Below are 20,299 nucleotides of genomic sequence, written 5' to 3'. Positions count from 1 at the left end.
CTTAGCAAAATAACATATGAATTTTTCCCTTGGGTTACTCAAAATATTTCTGGCTACAGCAGACGTACTACACAACCCTCATCCTTCTAGTTCGGGACACAATACACTCTGCACAGACCTGTTTAATAGCCTTATAATTGTTTTCAAGCCATTTGCCTCAAGCTTTTTTTCCTTCAGATTTCTCCATTTAGGCTGCTATTGTGATAATACTACTAAACTCAATAACTGCTGTTAAAGTGAGGGATCAGCATCTGCCAGACACAGAAACACAATTACAGTCAAGCACTAATGAAAGACTGCAACAGCATCTGCCTTTTCTGTGTCACTTCTGTAGCCTGTCTGCATGCAACTTGCCACAACAACTGCCAGTTCATACGTCAGCGTGTGATTTATTAGCTCGTCTGACGCCAGTGCTCCAAGCTGAACTCACCTGATAGAAACCCTCCTAGTTGTTGTTACACGAGGAGCTAACTTCCTGGTAGCACAGGAAGCTGAGAAACTGTGTTTATTCTCTTGTGCATCTGACTTATCACGCGGTTATCTAAAATTAGCTGTAACCTTATCTGCAGCCATTAAGTTGGACAATATTGAATTTTGAATAACAGATGCCCAGATGCTATGGCAACATGTACTTATAATTCTACAGGTAGTAACACTAGTACCACAGGATTGTTTTGTGGAGGGTGTTCAACTGGAGTTGCAGTCTTTTGGATCAGAAATGAAAGGAGGCCTTTAACACCTCCAAAACAGGACCATCAGACTGTGCTCTGTGCTTCCTTCTTGACTCATTATCAGCTTGTGAATTTTCCATTTTAATTTACATTGAATAAATTTGTCATCACCATCATCCATTTTCTTGAACATGGGGAAACATTAGAAGCTGGTTCAAGCAAGCATGATGATGATTTCATGCTGGTTATTATCAATTGAAGCACTGACAGACTCCTCAGTGGTCAGTCATCACATTAGAAAATGTAAATTTTAGTAGATGTCTAAATATCTTGACACAGTGAGAGGCAATCAGATTGCTTCCCTACACTCCAGGCCATTTTAAAGCATTCCTGGAACCTAATATAATTATTTTGCCAATAAGTAAGCAGAGGCATACACAATTCTGTCGTTAGATGTTCCTTGTCTTTGACTGCTGGGATGATGGAGTACTTGACTGGATACTTCCATACTGGCACTTCAGCTGTTCTCATGTGATAAGTTGTGTTAAATCAAAGATGATGCTTGGTTCCCTATATGTTTCAAGAGAAAATGCTACAAAAAGCATGCCAAAAAGTGTTTTGACTTTTTCTTAAGAGGTATTGTCTATCCTAAGGAATGTTTTCTGCCAAGAGTCTTTTCTTTGCTTCCCTATAGTGCCTTTGAATGTGGGTGAAGTCTTTGAGTATTGATATTCTATAAGAGTCATGTATATTGAGTTTGTATTCTGCTGTTACTTATACAAAACTGTTACCCAGTTCTCCTCTTCCATGTAAGTCTCCTATGCGTTTTATATCTTTCTTTTTCTGATGAGTTCTCGTTTTTCCCCAGTGGAGTCTGGCATGTGGGATGTGCCAGCCAGTTCATGGGATGCCAGACGTTTTTATTCTCATCATGTTGTCGTCACTGTCAAAACACAAAGCTAGTGAAAAAGAAAGAGAATTTTTCCAGTGGCTCTGTGCAGCTTTTCTCCCTGACACTTTCCTTTTGGCTCATTAATGTACCTAGAATGATTTCTGGACCATCCTGTCACAACAGAAATCAACCTGCAGTCTCCAGCCTCTCTTAAGGTTGTGAGGCTGCTGTTTCATTCTCTGAGTTGTGTAGTTATTTGCTGATAGTTTGGTTACTTGACCTCACTGAGCTGAAAATACAAACATTTCTAAGGGTAAAAGCCATATAAACATCCCCATTTGCCCTTAAAAACCAATTTTTTCAATCATTTCGGTTTTGGAGTTCAAAATGTTATTTAAATGTTAATCACTTGAAATTATGTTCGGGCATATAATTCAATTATGGGACCATCTTAATTATGCAGACGGTGCTTAAGAGCATCTGATACAATTACAGTGCCAATTCAGTACACACTCATTCAAAGGGCTTAGCTGAAAAACACATTATTATTTCAATGTGTGTGGACACATTCACTTTTTCGGGAAATGGGTTCATGGAATTGTAATACTGCTCTGCTCATTACTCTCGATGGCGTGTAAACCACAAGGTCTTTAACCATTCTCCTGTATTCTGTGGTGGTCCTGGACTTGCAAGAGATTTCTTCATGTTTATAACATATCCAGAGGGATGAAAATGGAGACTTGAGTTAATAATCCATCATTCCTCTGGGTAGTAGGAGGTTTTATTTCTACTTGAATTTTTAACCTCTTTTTGAATGCTGCACTACATCTGGAGGTCATGTGTAAATCTCATCCAATCAAGCTGATAACAAAATAGGAAAAATAGCGGAATTTACCTTCACCATAAATTGGAGGAGAATAAATACCATGTAATTCTTGCTAAAATAGGACTCAGCTTTTAATATTGTCTCTTCCTTTGGTGTGGGTCCAATAAAAGGAACCCTTAGTATGTTTTACAGCCTGGTTCAGTGTTTAAGGAAGATCAGTGTTTCTTCTTCCTAGTTTTTAAAAAGAACCCTCTTGTAACCACTTTTAACTCTATGTGAGGCCAGCCTTGTATACCTAATTAATAATTAGATGTCATTAGGTTGGCTGTGATAGTGAGAAAAGATTAAGCAAAAAATTAGAATTTATGTTGGAGAATATCCATAGAGTGGATAGTTTAAAATAACTGAGAGTTTTGAAAGGAATATAGACCTTAATGCTTCTGGCAGGAATCATCCTGTAACTCACAGGAAGTAGGAGGAAAAAATTTTAGGGATGGTTTATTCTGCTTTCTCAAATTTTTTCACTCCTCCCCCCTTCCCCTCTTCTCACTGATTCTGATCAGAAATAGGACATTAGTCTATCTCATGGTCCCCTGAGTATGGCTACACCTATGTTAGTATTGAGCACACTATTTGTCCTCTTTAGATGTAGGTACTGCACATATATGCATAGATGACGTACAGAATAGGTGTTGTCACCTCAGAAAAGCTGTGTAGAACCTGAATTCCCACTTCTAAACAGTCTGCACAAGCACTTTCTTTTTCCAAATTACTTTCTCTAATATGTAAGGGAGAGAGTGTGCCTCTGTATTTGTGACTATGTATAGGATCATTTTCTCTCATTTTTGGTATTTGGCTCTCACAGAAATGTCACAGATTATATCACCATGAATCTAGTCATTGAAAATTCATGCCAGGAAGACTTGTCACGTTCTAAGTTCGAATTTCCAGCATTGGGTTTATTCATGTTTTGTTGAAACTAATCAGAGAATGAATTTGAATCCTGTGTTCATGGCAGTTCTAGCTCAGCTTTGCTCTGAGGGTTTGTTAAGTGGGATCAATGATGGTTAAACTTCAAGCCCACTCTTTGCACAGGAGTGAACGGCATCTGTGCAACACAGCTCTGTTGTGTGTGCTTTTCTAAGCATCACAAAAAGACATGCTGGTTGTCTGCATATACAAATACAACTGTAGTTGAGTTGTAATTCTCTTACTATGGAGATTGTTTTGCTTTATACTTTGTTACAAGTACTGCTTGCAACATAAAGTACTACTATAAGGTTAGAAAAAAATTAGAACCTAGCCAAATAAATCAAAGTACATAATTGCTTTCTGTTTTCTTCCTGTGTAACTCCAGGTACCAAGTCTCTGTCATGGAACAACCAGTCTAAGCTAATGTGCGTTACCTAAAAATAATGTTGGGACCAGTGCACAAGGACAGGGAGTAGAAACCCAAGGATTTTTAATGCCTAAGTGCATGTCTGGGGATTTTGTTCAAAAGTCAGTGGCTAATTCTGCCTTCTGATAACTTGTTAACCTATTCTTTATGGAAAATATAATGTACAAGCTTGAAAAGAAATGCATAATTCATGAGAATTGAGAAAGGATGAAGATTGCTTTGGTTTGGACATACAAATGGCTGTAAGAAGCAAGTAGAAAGGGATAACATTGATGTTTACTGTTGAGACAAAAATCTCCTAAGTCAAATTCATGGGAGGAACTGTTCCTGTTAGCCTAATATGAAAATTACCCTGTTACTTCTAGTGGAGTCAACAGGAGTGTGGAATAGGTGTCACATAAAGAAATACAGATTCCAGAGGGGTCATAGTAGTGCTGCTTATGATTTCATAAAATTATTTTAGCTATTAGTTAATTAAAAAATGTGACCTCATTTATCCATCATTGCCTTCCATAGGACTTCCTCTTATCTAATGTCAAACTTTGTTTTCCAAAACATATAAAGAAAAAAGGTAAAATGATAGTTTACTTTTCTATAGGCTAGAAAGGTGAGTTCTGCTCTGACACACTCCCAATCCAAAGCACTGCATTCCTGTTCTTCTTGAGAAAAGGGCTCTACTCAAGTATGCATCCATCTTTTATGTATCACAATTACTGTAGCCATTTACTGCAGTAATGAGGCTCTGCCAAAATGGCAGTAGGAGCAGAGAGCTGTGATTAGTGCCCAGTGTTCCAAAGGCTTCAGGAATGCAAATGCAGGGTGCTATGCAGGGGAAGCACCTTCTGAAGTTATTTTTTGGAGCAAAAGAAGAGCATCATGTGCAGTTACTATGCATGCATTTCTTCCCTGATAGGTTGCCCTGATGTCTGTAGTAGTGTATGTGCAGCTTTTTGAAAATGGAAGCTCCCTGTGCTGTTAGAGGTGTGTTAAGATGGTACATTTGCTTGCTATGAGGGTGTCTTTTCTTTTTACCTATAAACACATTTGTTTTCTGATTTAGTATTAGTGTGGTGCCTCTCGGAGAGCCACAATATTGCAATATTAAGCCCTTCAAATTCATTGACAAGTAGCAAGAATTTTGTGACTAAGAGAACTGAGTTAACAGCATGTATTTTTTGCAATGTACCCTTTTTCTCAGGCAGATAGTAGTCAAAAGATATGGATTTTGGCATTTGTAAGAATAGGTCATTTCCTGCCTGTTTTCCTTCTAGGTGTTAAATACCACATATGTAGATGACAATGACAGTTTTAAGTGTTCTCTGGTTTGATTGTCTCAGAGGGAGATCCAGCTTGTTGTTGGGATTGTATATACTTGTTATACATGACAGAACTCTGGCTGGGTAATCTAAGAGAATTTGCAGAAGTACTGTCCAAGATTTTCTGGCTGAACTGATTAGCCAACTGGTTGCTGTGTTGATGTGCAAAATGTATTAAAAAAAAAAAAAAAAAAAAGGATGTAAATTGTCTTTGTACTGCTTTTCCACAACTGCACAGGAGCCTGGTGTAACTGGAATGGTGTGGGTTGGTAGAGTTGTAGGACAGTGCAGGCTGGAAGGGACCGCTGGTGATCAGTAGCCGTGAGACTGGAGAATCCTAGTTCAAAGCAGAGTCCCCTTGTTAGGTCAGAGCAGGATGCTCATGGCTTTGTTCAATATCATCTTCAAAACCTCCAATGATGGAGACTGCACAACTCCTCTGAGCAACCTGGCCCACTGCTTGACTATCCTTAGGTATGCAGTGAGCTTGCCTTTCCGCATGTTTTAGTCCAAACCCTACACTTCTTTCTTCTTATCTCTGAGGAGAATCATGTTTTCTTTCTTTCCTTGATCAAATTAACCCTGCACTACTTATCAAAAGATGTCAAACTTCCAGGTATTTCAGTTAGACTTAAGACAGCTGCTGGCAGAGAAAATTGGGAAAAAAAAAAAAAACCACAAAACCGAATGTGCTTCTCATTGTGGACTTTGTGTGAGTGTGTGCATGGAATAGCAAGGTGGGGTAATATTTGCTATTTCTATGTATATTGAGGTAGGCTTCTTTAAACATTTGTGTAGAATTCTGAAAAAATGGGAGGGCTGGGCATAAAAATAATCTCTCTTAACTATTTTAAGATAGTTGGCACTGTTATATGTTTGTATATTCCACAGCTATGAGAGTACTAGTGTTGACTGTGGTTTTTTCACCTTTTTAATGTAACAGGCAAATGGAGACCTTTAAACGTGAGTTGGCTTTGCTGACTGGGTTAATATTTTTTTTAGTTTTAACCCCAAAGTTCAGTCTATCTTTATTTGATTATTACAAGATTAATGAATTATAAACCTTTCCTCTGTTTTCAGGCTTCTCAATGCCAATAAGATCAACTGTCTGAGAGTAAACACGTTCCAAGGTCTGCATAATCTCAAACTGCTATCTCTTTATGACAACAAACTGCAGACCATCAGCAAGGGGCTCTTTGCACCTCTCCGATCGATCCAGACCCTGTGAGTATGCAGGCATATCATAAATGACAGCTCTCTCTTTTTCCTCCAGAGATGTTGCCTGTCTTTGCAAAGGCTTTGCATCTGACGTTAAGACAATTTGGAAGAGACCTCAAGGTGGTAGCCCCTCCTTTTCTGACAGAAATAAAAGGAGCAAAAAAAAAAAAAGAAATATTGTGTAAATTCAGCACAGCCAGGTATTGATACAGCCTGCCCACAGTGACATAAATGTCATGTGTATTAAGCTCCCAGAACAATTAATTAATACTGTTTCTTGGGAAGATTATATGTAAATTTAACTCTTAAGAATACATGAATACAGCAGAATTCTATTAAAACTATTGCCTAGCAATTTATAATGAGCTAGTGAGTTGGTATCTCTCCTTACTGGTTCTGAGTCCTGCTGTATAGTTCATAACTTCTGAAACCATATTTCAGCTGACATTCCACTTAAGGAGAATGATATATTGTATTATTTGATCCATTAAGAAAACCCACTAAATATTTTTCTGAGAGTCTTTGAATTGGAGGCATTAAAAAGGGATCAGAAGCAAAGTTGGAAGCAAAAGTATGGAAATTACTCAACATTTTAGAGAAGAAGGTTTCATCCTAAAGCTGTGAATGGTAAGATAATAAAGTAAATACTTCAGAGCTGGAGCTGGCAGCCTGATAAAATGAAAAACAAGGAAGAACCCCTCACCCAATATTGTGTATGTGTGTTTATATATATTTGTTCGCGCATATATAGATGTAAGGCTCTGGGTTTATGTAGTATGTAAATACATGCATTTTCCCTATTAAAACGTGTATGCATATATACACACACTGCAATATATATGCACATTATGTATATATATACACATATACATACTGTAGTCATGGAAATGTGTATATATATATACACATGCACATATATATATTTTAATAGTAGAAATGCATTGGCCAAATTAGTTTTTAAATGTTCTAGTTCATATAAAGATGAAGTAATAAGGATGCTTTCTAGCAGCAGGGTACCTGCTACCTCCTCAGGCAACCTTAGGCCAGTAGGTATTGCTACAGACCGTTAAGGCGTTGGAATAATCATGTATAACTGCTCTTCACAGTCCTGCCCCCCACACCTCTACCATGCTTTCTTCTGCTGCAGCATGCTATATATGTACAGATATATATATATGTGTGTGTGTGTAAACAAGGGTGACACAGAGGTTCATTTACAGAGGTATAGAAGGTTTGTCAAGTTAAACAATAGGCAACACCCTTACGTTATAAATATTTCTCCTTGGTTTCCATGGGGTTTTGTTGGCACTCCTGGTGGCCATTACTTAGAATGGAATTGTTGCTTCACATCAAGACAGTTTTTCATTAAATGTTTTGAATCATTCTCCCATTTTTAGTATTGCAAGTGAGTGCTATTTTCTGCTTTTTTTTTTTTTCTAGAGCTACAAAAACAGTCCCATATCCTATCTCTATAATGCTTGCTTGTTCTTTGGACCTTTCACACCAGGAATGGCTCTACTGCAATAGTAATATCTAGTTTCTTCAGGCACTTGCTGCTATGGATGCTTTCACTTCCCAGTCCTTGACAACCATTGCCCTGTATTATTTTATACTTATTCTGTTAAGTGGCCGTTCATAAATATAACCACAAACAGAAAAGAAAAGAAGTTTCTACAGGTGGAAATAACACACTAACAGTAACAGAGCACAGTTCTTGTGAGACTATAATTTTACACCTCTGTTCAAACCAAATTTAAACATCTGTCTTTTTTTTAAATGGTCTTTGCAGTTACAGGAGAGCCGTGTCCTACTCCCTTGGAAACAAGAGGGATTGGAAGTTAGAGGGACTGTTGCAAGTAAACTTAACTAAGATCAGAATCAGGCTCTGAGAAAGACCTGACAAATTCTCTTGATAATAGTGCTCAACTTTGTCAAGCAGAATTAATCATAACAGCAGCAGAGAAATGCTGTTTCTCTCGAAGATACTCCAGCAGATTTCTATCAACAAGTCTAAATACCCAGTTAAAATCATGCTATAATACTTCTTTCCAGTTGTGTGGGAAATAAGTTGTGCAAATTTTGGTGAAGGATAAAGTCAAGTTCTACCTTGCATGAACGGTTCAGTCTCAGTAGTAAAAGTTTTTGCTCCAGGAAAAAATGCATAGAAGGGTACTACTATTAGGCATGATGAGTATATGCAGATATCAATTTCACTCTTGAGAAAAGACCTCTAGATCACTTCTGGCTTTGCCCACAGATCCAAGGCATCTTACTAATTCACATTTTAATCCCTAGGAAACTGAGCTTGCCAAGAAAATATATTTTAGGATACAAAATGATCTTCAGGTCAGGTGCATCTAAAAAGGTGCATTTCTTTCAAAAGGCAACATGTCAAGCTTTCAGGAGAAAACACTGGACTTTGTAGACAGGAGGTCTGTGTCCTTTAACAGAGGCTTTGCTATCTTAATTTTTGTTTCCTCTGTGAAAGGACTTGCAGCAGGCTTAATGAGCTACGAAATGTGATCACTCACAGAATTCTCCCATTCATGTGCAGCTCTGTGTGGTTTCCGCCAGGCCTGGGTTTTTGGAAGCTTATTCAATTACTCTACTCTTCAGTTTTGCGTTTGTGAAAAACAGTGATGGAGTACAGTGTCACAGGTCACTTCTGATTAAACATCCCATCCTTCTCGCAGACATTTAGCTCAGAATCCATTTGTGTGCGACTGCCATTTGAAGTGGCTGGCTGATTACCTGCAGGATAATCCGATAGAAACCAGCGGCGCTCGATGCAGCAATCCGCGTCGCCTTGCCAACAAACGAATCAGCCAGATCAAGAGCAAGAAGTTCCGCTGCTCAGGTAATTCATTTATCCAGGCTGTACTGCACTTTCAATTCAGAAATAAGCAGGTCCAGAGAGCCTACTAATTGAATCTGCAGGACAGTGTTTGCTATAATGGATATTATAGAGCATCTTTTAAAATTAAATTTGGAAAATTCAGTTAGTTCTCCAGAAAGCCAATTACATTATGGATAAAAAAAAAAAAAAAAGAAAAAGAAAAAAGAAAAAAAAAAGAGGGAGGGGTGGCAGTCTGTAGCTGTCTTCTGTGTGTCTTAAAAACAAAGAAAAGAAAAAGAGAAAGCCTTGTGACATTTAATTTTAAAAAATTACTAGGTTATAAATGTCAAAGGAAGACAGTGAAAAAGTATATGAAGCCATATAGCAAATCACATAGTTTGAAGGGGTAGAAGGTGGATGGATCTTCATTTGTATTCAGGCAGAACTCTTACTGACCTTAATGAGAGCTGAGTTTCAGGTAAGTTCTCAGACCTAAAAGGCTGAGAACAGTATGAGTGAGATTTTTATACAACTAGCAGTGGGTATTTCTGACCTAGGATGTGAATGCAGCTGGGGTAAGGGGATGGCATCGAATCACATACTGTCATAGATCATTGTTTTTTATATATATCCACATGTAGCATGCACTAATTTAAGTAAAACTACCATCGAAGTTGGTAAGATATTTGTTTTTAGTAAGTTTTGATTCAAAACTTGTATCATAGTTTAGACAAAGATCTTGTGTTATGGGCTAGGTGGAAAAATATTTCCACCTAATAATAACCTCTGCAGTAATGTAAACACTTTTTTCTCAACCCTATCCATTCTTTCTTTATTGTCCAGCTATCAGTAAAAGGACATTCATTGCCTTACACAGCACCACTAAGCAGACTGCTTCTTCAAGTGTTTTTTTCTATTGTTTGTATGTATTTTAGATTACTGCATGTTTCTATACTGTAAAGACAAGCAGGTTTCGGTGAGCAAATCTATTGGTGTGTACTGAGAAGAAAAATTACTGTTATTGATGGAGTACCTTGCAGTGTTTTCTATAAAAATTACTATGATTTTTGTCTTTTTCCTCTGAAAAAAAAAAAACCCTCAACCGTGATTAATTGTGTTCCTGGTGGTAAAAGATTAATGACTCTAGATGGGGATGCAGCATGAAACTGAATGGCAGCAACCCAAAACAAGCCGTTGTGCTTTGTGTATCTCTGCAAGCAATATGCTGAGCTAAACCTTCTCTTTCTGGGGAAAATAAAATAAAGATAACTTCATTTGCAGTGAGGTTTTCTTGGGCATGCTTGTTAAGGTCTTCAATCACTTGTGATTCAAGCCACAAAATTTATAACCAGAACTGAAATTATGACATACTTTTATCTAGGTTTTTGGATTGTGTCCATCATAGTAACAAGATAATTAGTCAGTAATATTTGTATTTAAAGAAACTGGAAATGAAAATGCATAAATATAATTTAGAAAGGAAAGTAGACTGAAAAAACAGATCAGTATAAATCTGTACCCAATTTGCCATTGTTATTTTCTTCTGCTTTTATTAATAGGCTAGAGAAATTAATGTTATGTATGTGCATGCATGCCTTGAACAATGGTACAGGCTATTGGATAACGCAAACACCATCTGATATCATTTATGAAAGGTCATAGCTAAGAAGGGCAACAATGCAGAACACAGTACCTGGTGATATTGAGAATAATATTTTGTGTGAGTTCTTATCTTGGGGGTCCTTTCCTTGAGGCATTAGGCTGTTCTTCCCTTGGTCTCCTGTTCTACGAGTATATCAAAACCACATGGAAAAGGCATAAACCTGACTTATGAAGGAGAGCAGGGATTGCACAGCTTCAGAACAATGATTTCAGCTGGATGAAAACTAATTCTATTCAAAAGCTCAATAGAGAAGATATCCTTGCCTGTAGAGTTTCCAGATGGCAATGAGATACATTGAACTCGACTCACTGTCTGCTCACATGAGACAGGGGAAACGTCTAATGGTTTAGAAGACTCTTAGTTTGTAAATCAATCAAGAGAACAGACATCCTTGGCACCTGTTCTACTCAAGTTGTCCCTTTGAATCATGGCTGCTTCAGACATGGCATTTAGCAGGAATTTTCCATGTTTTCATCTTGAAGAAGATGTTTCATCCCAGGATTTAACACAGCACGTCTCTTTGCAGAAAAGTCCGTGAGGTATGAATCTTCGTCATTCAAAGTCAGACAGTTGAGCAGTGCTTTGTGTTATCCAGGGATGAGCCTGCACAATCCCACTGGGATGGCAGAGCTTAGTAACTTGTCAGTGTCCTTGTTAGCTGTGGGATTCTTCCTGTCTATTTTTTCATCTTTTGCTCAGTGTATGAGAAAAGAATTTTTATTTTTAATCCTTTTGTAAATATGCATCTTTTTTCTTAAAGGGTTCTTGTTTCAGGATCCTGATGTTTTCATGTAGTCATATTTTCATTTCATTTTAATACATATAGTACATGTCAGTGGTCAGAAAGATGATTTTGTGGGGGAAAGCACACTGAATGTGAGGGGTTGGTTAAGGAAGCAATGTGAGGCGTTTTATCATGACCTGATCTTTGACCTTTGGCAAGTGATGAGGATGCATGGAAAGGGTGAGCTCTGTGGGAGCAGAGGTACACAGCCAGTATCAGGATCACACCCATGAGTAGTTAAACTCAGGTGAGCTTAATACTTCAATGTCAGGGAAATGACCAGTTTGGAAGTTGTAAAATCCTGAGGTCATCCTGAAGTGATGTGTGTTTTCCACTCTGATTTGGAGTCTACAAAGTATCATAAAGAGGACTTGTCAGGAAGGACCTGGCATGAAAAGAAATGTGATTCAGTAAAATTAAGAGAGAGGAAAGGGAAGTGCTTTTTGTGCAAGGATAGGAGAGAGTAGTGGTTATCAGGAATGGGGAAGAAAAGCTGAGATATTTGAAGTTTCATCAGTCTGAAATGGTACAGGAACATCAGGAAGGTAATGTCACATTCAGACATGTGGATGGGCCAGATAGAACTGTATTTGATAAAGTGAAATTGTGAAGACAGAAATATGCAGCATAATTAAAAAAAAAAATCAAATCTAGAAAACTTTGTTCTGCATATTGTTTCCTCCAGTTTTTATTCCAGCTCCCCACCACCCTTTTAGATAGTTATTTAGCAAGAACAACTTGCCGCCGCCTTTTTGATTATTGAGGCACTTTTCCTAGATGCTATTTCCTCCCTGAACCAAATGACTCAGGCTTTTACTGATAATGATGGAGACACATCTGCAAAGGTTATGAGTGGCCATAAGAAAGAGATTCTGTGCAACAGGTAGATAATGTACATAATTCTTTTTAAAAGGAGAATTGGAAGCATTATAGCATGAAATGAAGGAACAGCAGGGAAAGGGGCATGTTTTTGCCCGGGGCTGTGAGACAAGCAAAGCTGTTGAATATACGCTATCAAATATGTTTCAGCCTCAGATTGCAATAGATACAATTTCCAGTGTTTTTCTGCCTTTCATGTAATGTGATGCACCAAAATAATAATAAACCTCCCTCTTGCTCAGCTCTCTCCCCACAGCTATAGAATCTGAGACTAAAAAAGTTTTTTTCTTGAAAAAGAAATTGGTGGAATAGGCTGTGACTAATTACCTCTCCTGTTTAGAAAAGTGAAATACTGTCATTTTCAGTGACAACAGTGATATTCTGTTGATCATTTTTGGTTTTGGCTGCATCTCTCCATTATGAACACCAAAGTAAGGATCCAATGGTATTTGCCAGTCTTAGGTCACTGGAGGCTCCCACTCTTAGTAGGAATAGGGGAAAAAAAGAACAACAAAAATCTTCTGCCCCGTAGCATTTGATTAAGTTCACTACACAGCAGTTTTGTTTTCTAAAGGAGCACTGGGCTTCAGGAGGAAGGGAAATGACTCTATGAGCAGATTGTGTTGTCTCTGTGGTAGCGTATTGTCACTTCAAGAGTTGGCAGGATCCTTGATTGCTGTGTGACACTGTGTATGAAATAGCTTTTGCAGAGAGCTGCCCTTGTATTCAGCTGTGTATCTTTTTATTTTCCCTGTGATATGTTTGTGTTTTTCAGTATATTGTGTTTTTCAAAAGCAATGAAAGTTCTACCTGCTGTACTGACACAAACCATTTCTGCTAATGATCGAAGAGTGTCTATATCTACAAGCAACACATCACAAAAGCTTTTTATCTCCTGATTCTTAGAAATAAGGTTGCTATTTGAAATATCATGAAGTAACCCTTTCTTCCTGCTTCATCTTGCATTGGGGCATGCATTGTATCTAACTGACTTTAGTTACTTCAGTTCCAGACAGTACTGTGCAAATCAAAAGCACAGGGAATAACAGGAGGAGGACAATGAACCATCTGCCAGTACAATTCTGTCCTTTTTGGACGCTGCTGCTTGTTAACCCAACTCAAATCAAAGCCAGCTTCTGTAGTACATATGGATCCAGAACTTGGATATTTAGGGCTAGTGTCAGGTCTCCTGTGTTATCCCCTCTTATTAGATAGCAATGTAGTTGCTCTTTGTTCACTCATCATTTTCTAAGGCATTTAATAAAAACTCTTCTTACTAATTGCGGTTTTCCTTCTAATACTTTATGTGTCTTTTCCAGTCTCTGTCTTCATACATATTCACCTTTCTTGGGTTACCTGTCTACTTCAGAACAGAGTTCCTACTGCTTGTCATCAATTGAAATTTCCTTCTCTCTTCTCTGCGTTGTTTCAGTTGTAGAAGCACAGAACTGCAGTGGACAGAGCGTTCCTAGACAGGAGAACACAGGCTGCACGTCGGGGCTTTTTGCCAGGTCCCTACAGTTTACACGTTCCCTGTCCATTGGTCCCCCTAGGTTATCCCCTTCTCTGCTCTTAGTGGCATGTAAACACTACTTAAGCTCTTTGTGCTCTCAAAATGAAACATGTAATGTCTTGTTACTCCTCAGCTAGTGTTTAAATGTCATGAAAGGCAAGTGAATTTAATTCAGATCTTACATAATTTTATCTGATTGAAACACTTTTCAGTTGTTTCCATAATTTGCCAGTCACTGATGACAACTTTGCAAATTCCTTCCATTTTCAGTGAACAGTTATTTAGTTATGTATTCATATTCTTGCCCTTAGCATTTTCTGTTTGATGAAAAGCACTGATATCCACCTGCTCCTGTCTGGTTCATACAAGAGCTGCAGTGACACATGTGCTCCGGGATTTGCGATTATGCCTGCCCTTAGCGTGCTGGTCTCCAGCACCTCCTGCCTGAGCAGGCACCAAGCCCTGACAGCTTGTGGGTTTGTCCACACTGGAGGTGACAGTGGTGGGGATTGGCAGACCTGCACAGGCTGCTATAGGCCTGGTCAGGTTTGCAGGAAATACTGTCTGAGGCCAAGCTCCACCACTTCTGCTCACCAGGGCTTTTGCTTGAGTAGAGGGAGGGAAAGGACTATGAAACACTGCCTATGATCTGGACAACTGGAAAGTTTAACTGTATTCAGATTTATTTCTGCGGGTGTTTTGAGGGGATTGTTTTTTGGTTTGTTATTTTTGGTTGGTTGGTTGGTTTTTTGCATGTTTTGTTTTGGTTTTATTCAGTTAAATGCTGTTTGCTTTACTTCCCCCACCCCCCCACCTGCAAAAGACAGACTCAGCAAAAGTACCTTCAGAAACTCTCTGAATATAGAGAAACTAAGGATATGCATATGCATTTGCTGTGTGTAAGAATAATTCTGTCTGAATGGAAGGTTGTCTAACAGCCTCAAATCACCTGCAGATTAAGTCCTAGACTGAAGTCATAATTACGAACCTGAAGTTTTCACCATACACTATAACGGAATATATTTGAGCTTGAGTTTGCATTATTTTTTTCTGAAGTTGAAGTCATTAGAGAACACAACACAACTGCTATGACTAATATTAATGGAGCTGAATTCTCTTGTACTGTAGAAATGTTCTTGTTGAAAAGTAATTTGGCTGTACTGTATACTGATTGTAGCCCTCCCTTTTCTGTAAATCTTTGATAGCAATTCAGATCTTTATGTTAATATTTGTGTCAGTGACCCTAACCCTTCACTAGCTCTTGATGAACACTATGATGACGGTTTCTTGCGCTGCAGTAGGGGAAACGTAGGCAGTATGGAAGTCATTTTACTCAAGGAAGCATAAGCTTAACATAAAGCAGGTGGGTCTGTTTGGCAGAGTATGGCTCTTAATAAGAAAGTAAATTGTCATGTTCCAGTTAAAAAGTTTATTTTAAGGCTGTGTCTCATTTTACTTTTAAGTTGAAGCAGTCTTCAAAAAAAATAAACATCTGAACTGCTTTGTTACCAGCCAACATACTTATTTGCAATTACAGTAGAGGCAATGAAAAGAGGGGGAATGAATGTTGAGTCAAAGATGCACTCATATCACTTATGCATCCAAGTAACACAGTTGTCCTAGATTCCCCATGTAGGCAGAGTAGGGAGATGGATAGATTCCTCACTTGAGATCTGAGCTGTCCTGTGGAGGTGTCTTCATTAGCTATGGCAGAAAGCTGAGTGATTACTCTTGTAACGAAGATACCTCAAAAGTTAAGGTATGACAGTTTGTTTTCTCTCACATTGCTATCACGTCTGTTGAGATTAAGCTGAGCAATGCTTATCAGACATGCAAAGTTAGTACTTTTTTGTGTGTGTAGTGATCACTTGAATAGAATAAAGAAAATAATTGGAAAGGCATTGGCATGAAGAGAGCTAGTCAGCTAAAACCAGTGCAAGAAGGTTTGAGTTGGCAATTGGATGAGAAATTGTCATCGACTGTTCTGAGACTGCGGCAGTCACCTGAGGTGTTACAGCTTGATGGGACAGTTAAAAATAGGGTCCTATATACAAACTCTTAGCAAACTGCAGATTCAGTGAGTGATAAACAAACAGATTTTGGATTACCAGAGGTGAAATAATACTAAGAGCAAAGCGTACAATGCTGCTTGGATGTACAGGATATCTAAAGGGTGGGGTTCTTTGTGAAAACTGGCAAATACCTGGAGATATAATAATTCCTTTTTCAACTTTTTCATTTTTTGCAAACATTTGTGCAGAATGATTTATGTACCTCCAAAGGCTTATGGAATATTTTTTTTAATATAATTTACAAAATACCTTGCTTCCCTGTTTTTTCCTATTCAACTTGAGGGGAAAAAAAAACCACACAAAAAAAACCAAAGCAGAAGGCTATATCCCTGCACATTTTTGTAATAGTCTGCAACAAGCAGAAAGGCCCTAGAATGTGCCTGTGGAGTATTTTGCTTCTCATGTATTCTGGGGACATAAATTAGGGTTTTGCCAGACTTTTCTTTGTGTACTGGTACCTCTTGTTCATTGTAGTTGATGATTAGCTTAGGCAGTTATTGTGAGCGGTGTTTAATTAGTGCAGCAGAGGAATAGAGACTTGCTCAAAATATTCTCCAAGGGTTTCTCAGGAAGACGTTTGCAGGGCTCTGACTGCGTTTGTTTCTACTAGGTCTGAAAGAGTTCATTGACAGTGAAACTACTGAGTTTATGACAGATAGTCCACTTAATACTGTAAATCAGTATATAATATAAAAGTCTTTGGAAGATATGAACTACTACTTCTCATTGCTTAACAGAGTACTGTGGATGAATTTATTTGAAGAGCCCATGCCAGAATTGCTGCATTATTAAACCAGTGTAGGAATAAGGATACGGAACTCTGCATCCTTCTTCACTAGAGCCATCCAAAATTATTGGCAGGAATGCTAGTTATAGGTATAATTTCTAAATAAATGAGGTGTGGATTGCAGCATTATGCATATTTTGAATGAATCATGGAAGAAAATTAATGCCTTTTTGTGTCATGATGCATGAGTCACAGAAGAAAATTAATAATCTAAATTTTGTATCAGTTAGGACTCTGGCTAGTTTGGCAGCTTGTGGGGATTGAAGGTTTATTGTGTTAGGTTCCCTAAAAAGCTGTTTTCATTTCTTTATTATATTGTAAAAATAGACAGTAAATCAAATTGTCTTACTTTTGTTGCTGTACGTAAACCCACAGTATGAGGTGACTAAGTTAATACTGTACTTATTTTCTGGAGTTACTTTCCCGAGTAATTGTGTGTTGACTTTCTGCATAATAATGCTGGTTCATAGCAAAATGGTGAAGCAGAGCCCCTTGTGTATTATCTGTCATCTCTGCTCAAATACTTGCATTGTTCTCCATGTAGACAATGAATAATCTGCTTGATGCTGACTTCGTTCTTTGGGCAATGCAAACCCCTTACTAAGGAAAGTGGTTTATTTATTTATTTTTATTAAAGCACAAGCATTGACCTTCACTAAGCCCAGCAAAATGTTCTGAGCAGTTGCAGAGGACAGCCACTTCCTCTCTTGTTCATGAAGCCTGCAAGAACATTTGGGATGTGACTTTCAAAAACACACTCCACTGGCATAGCTCTGCAGACATTAAAGTCAATGGAAGTTTTATTTCAGAGGGACCAGTCAAACCAAAACTGAATGCCCTACTTTATACGTCAAAGTTGCAGGAATGAGTTACAAGAAGTAAAGCTGTTTGAAATAATGCAGAGTGTTGGAAATAGAGAATGCTTCCATCAGCAAATTATATACAAAACCCAACAAATATTGTGCGAAGAAACAGAATAACAAAATACTCCTGTTTGCCTTAATATGTCTGTAGTAGCACGTGTGCTACCTTGCTGTAAAGTGCGGTTGAAACAAAAAAACCCAAACAAACAAAAAAAAAAAAAAAAAAAGAAAAACAGACTGTCAGTGTAAGTGCCACCAGCATGAAAAGCCTCTGGGAACTGAAATCAGGCTCAAAGGGGGCTTGGGGAGCATTTAATGCCAGATCTTGGCCCTCAGCTCAGAATCTACTATTGTTAATATAAGCTGCGGTATTTCTAAGATTGCATTTAAATAAATGGAGGAAAGCAAAATGTCATTCATACTGAAAGGAGACACCAGGAGAGAGTAAGTACCTAACAAAGAGTAGCGTAGACTGGGCATGCAATACGTGGTGGAAGTTGCACATCCTTCCTGGAAGGAGCTGGTTGCAGTCCTTTGGTAGTGTTTTCTATCATATTGGTTCTGTCTCTGAATTCGCCTGGGCTCTGTTCTTGTACACTAACCCCAATTGTGCTCCAGGGTGTTCCTGCAGTTGTAGCGTAAAGGATGACCTCTTGTATCCAGCACCTTTTTGCATGGGTGGAGTGGAGAGCAGCTCTCCGTGAATCTTCAGCTTGTGCTTCTCCATGCTGCTTCCTCTCAACGCTCTTCTCTCTTTGGCGCTGCCTAACTCTGACTCTGGCTGTTCATGGGGTTTTCCTTTGTGCTTGATCTAACCATGTGGTAGAACAATACAAATTGAACATGGTTCTGTCAAGCACCATGGAAGGCTGCATACTCCCTGCCGCATGGCATGCTGGGATACTTCTGCTGTTTTCAGAAGCATCAAAAGGTGAGAGACTCCCATTTCCTCACAGGAAAAATGGAAAAGGTGAAGTGTTGCTTAACCAGATTCCTGGTCACTGCAGGGGGCAGCCCTAGTGATGTTTGCGACAGACTTTCCAGAGGGCTTGCATGCAGAATAACCATTTCTAAGTAATTAATCTGTTTAATTGCTCTTAGAATGAAGATGTTAGGCATCCTGTTGATTTAATATGATTCAAGGGTGATTCCAGCCATACCTACAGAGATGAAAAGTCATTTTTTGTCATCTTACCTTATAAATAATCTAAGCTACATCTTTCTGTATGAGCTGTCCAGTGAGTCCTCCTACCTGAGGTACACTTTGGATGCTGTTTCTATAACAAGGTGCCTGCTACTTAACGTAACTCTGGACCTGGTCTGAGCAATCTGAACGTGCTGGCATTTCATTATGAAGAAGTATCCTACAAAAGAACTTCAGAAGAATCTGCAAAGCATTATCTTTTGTCTCTTGAAATGACATGGGTAACATGGCCTGTATGAAAATAGTATTATCAGATAGTTACATAGCACAAAGCTGAGTCAGTGTACCCAAACGGGCCGTTTTAGCTATGACAGCTTAATAAGAACTTTGACATACTTTTGCCTAACTTCCCCCCTATGTAAAGTAGAGATAATTACACCTATTCGTGAATGACTTTGAGAGCCTCATACAGAAGTTTTCTTGTATGGAAATAGTACCTCATCTTGTAAATTTGTTATATATCTGTTGTGGAGCCATCAGAAGAAGAACATCTAAGATACTTAGATTTTTATCTGTAATTACTGATGAGAGTTAATACAAGCAATGTGAAGTTATGACAAACAATGTACCTCTTTTTTTTTCCTGAAAACCTATGAGAATTGTGATCTAGTGGTTACTTGAAATGTTGGGATTTCTGGGGTTTTGTCCAAGTTTTAGATTAAGTGATCTCTGTGATCATGTTTTTGGTCCCAAATTTGAGGCAGCTGCATCCATCTTTTCTAGAATTAATATATCAGGTCAGTATTCAAGCCCCTGTTGAGACAAATTGGTTTTTTTGTCCAGAACATCACTCCTTTTAAGTCCTTCAGGCAAAGCCAAGTTTTAAAAACTGAAATCCAGTTTGCTAAACAGTGCTTGAAAAGAAGAATAGGACAAAAAGGTATTTGTCTCGGGTGCTTAATTTTTCCATGTGGGTATTAGAAAGGCACCTAAAATTTTTGAGGAAATGTGGTCTCAATACTGCTGTTTTGTAGAATGGTGTGTGTTTGTTTTATGATACTGAGGAACTGCAATGCCCTGGTACCTGATAGTGGTGTCACATAGGTTATGAAATGAAAATGCTATCAAGAGTAATGAGCAATTCAGATAAACACAGTTGCCTCAGTTAAACACAGGCTTTGCTGTTGCCTTGGCTACTCATTTTACAGCAAACTTAATTCTTCCTAACTTTGGAAATTACTAGAAACTCCCAGGTCATGTTTTACATTCAGCCAAGCTTGACAAAGTTCTCAGCTACAGTGCACACATGCTTTCAGGTATAAGAAAACGACCAAATGGTTGGTCTGGAATAGTAAAATGAAGCCAAGCGTTTCTTCTGTGCCTGTCCTCCATCTCTTTTCAATAACTGCCCACAGGTGATTTTACAGTGTGCAAGA

The 20,299-nt window shown here is 38.4% G+C and overlaps 1 protein-coding gene across 1 annotated transcript in view; it reads left to right on the top strand.

Annotated features, from left to right (window-relative positions):
* Positions 1-20,299, top strand: part of SLIT3 (slit guidance ligand 3) — a 531,438-nt gene that overhangs the window by 379,433 nt on the left and 131,706 nt on the right. The window contains exons 14-15 of the mRNA XM_037398361.1: positions 6,185-6,328; positions 9,016-9,179. Coding sequence (XP_037254258.1) covers positions 6,185-6,328; positions 9,016-9,179 — 308 coding nt within the window. The remainder of the gene's footprint in view (positions 1-6,184; positions 6,329-9,015; positions 9,180-20,299) is intronic.

Source organism: Falco rusticolus, chromosome 8, assembly GCF_015220075.1.
Source record: "Falco rusticolus isolate bFalRus1 chromosome 8, bFalRus1.pri, whole genome shotgun sequence".
NCBI classification, from domain to species: Eukaryota; Metazoa; Chordata; class Aves; order Falconiformes; family Falconidae; genus Falco; species Falco rusticolus.
The sequence above is the reverse complement of the archived record's forward strand: the minus strand, read 5'-3'. Positions and strand labels throughout refer to the sequence as shown.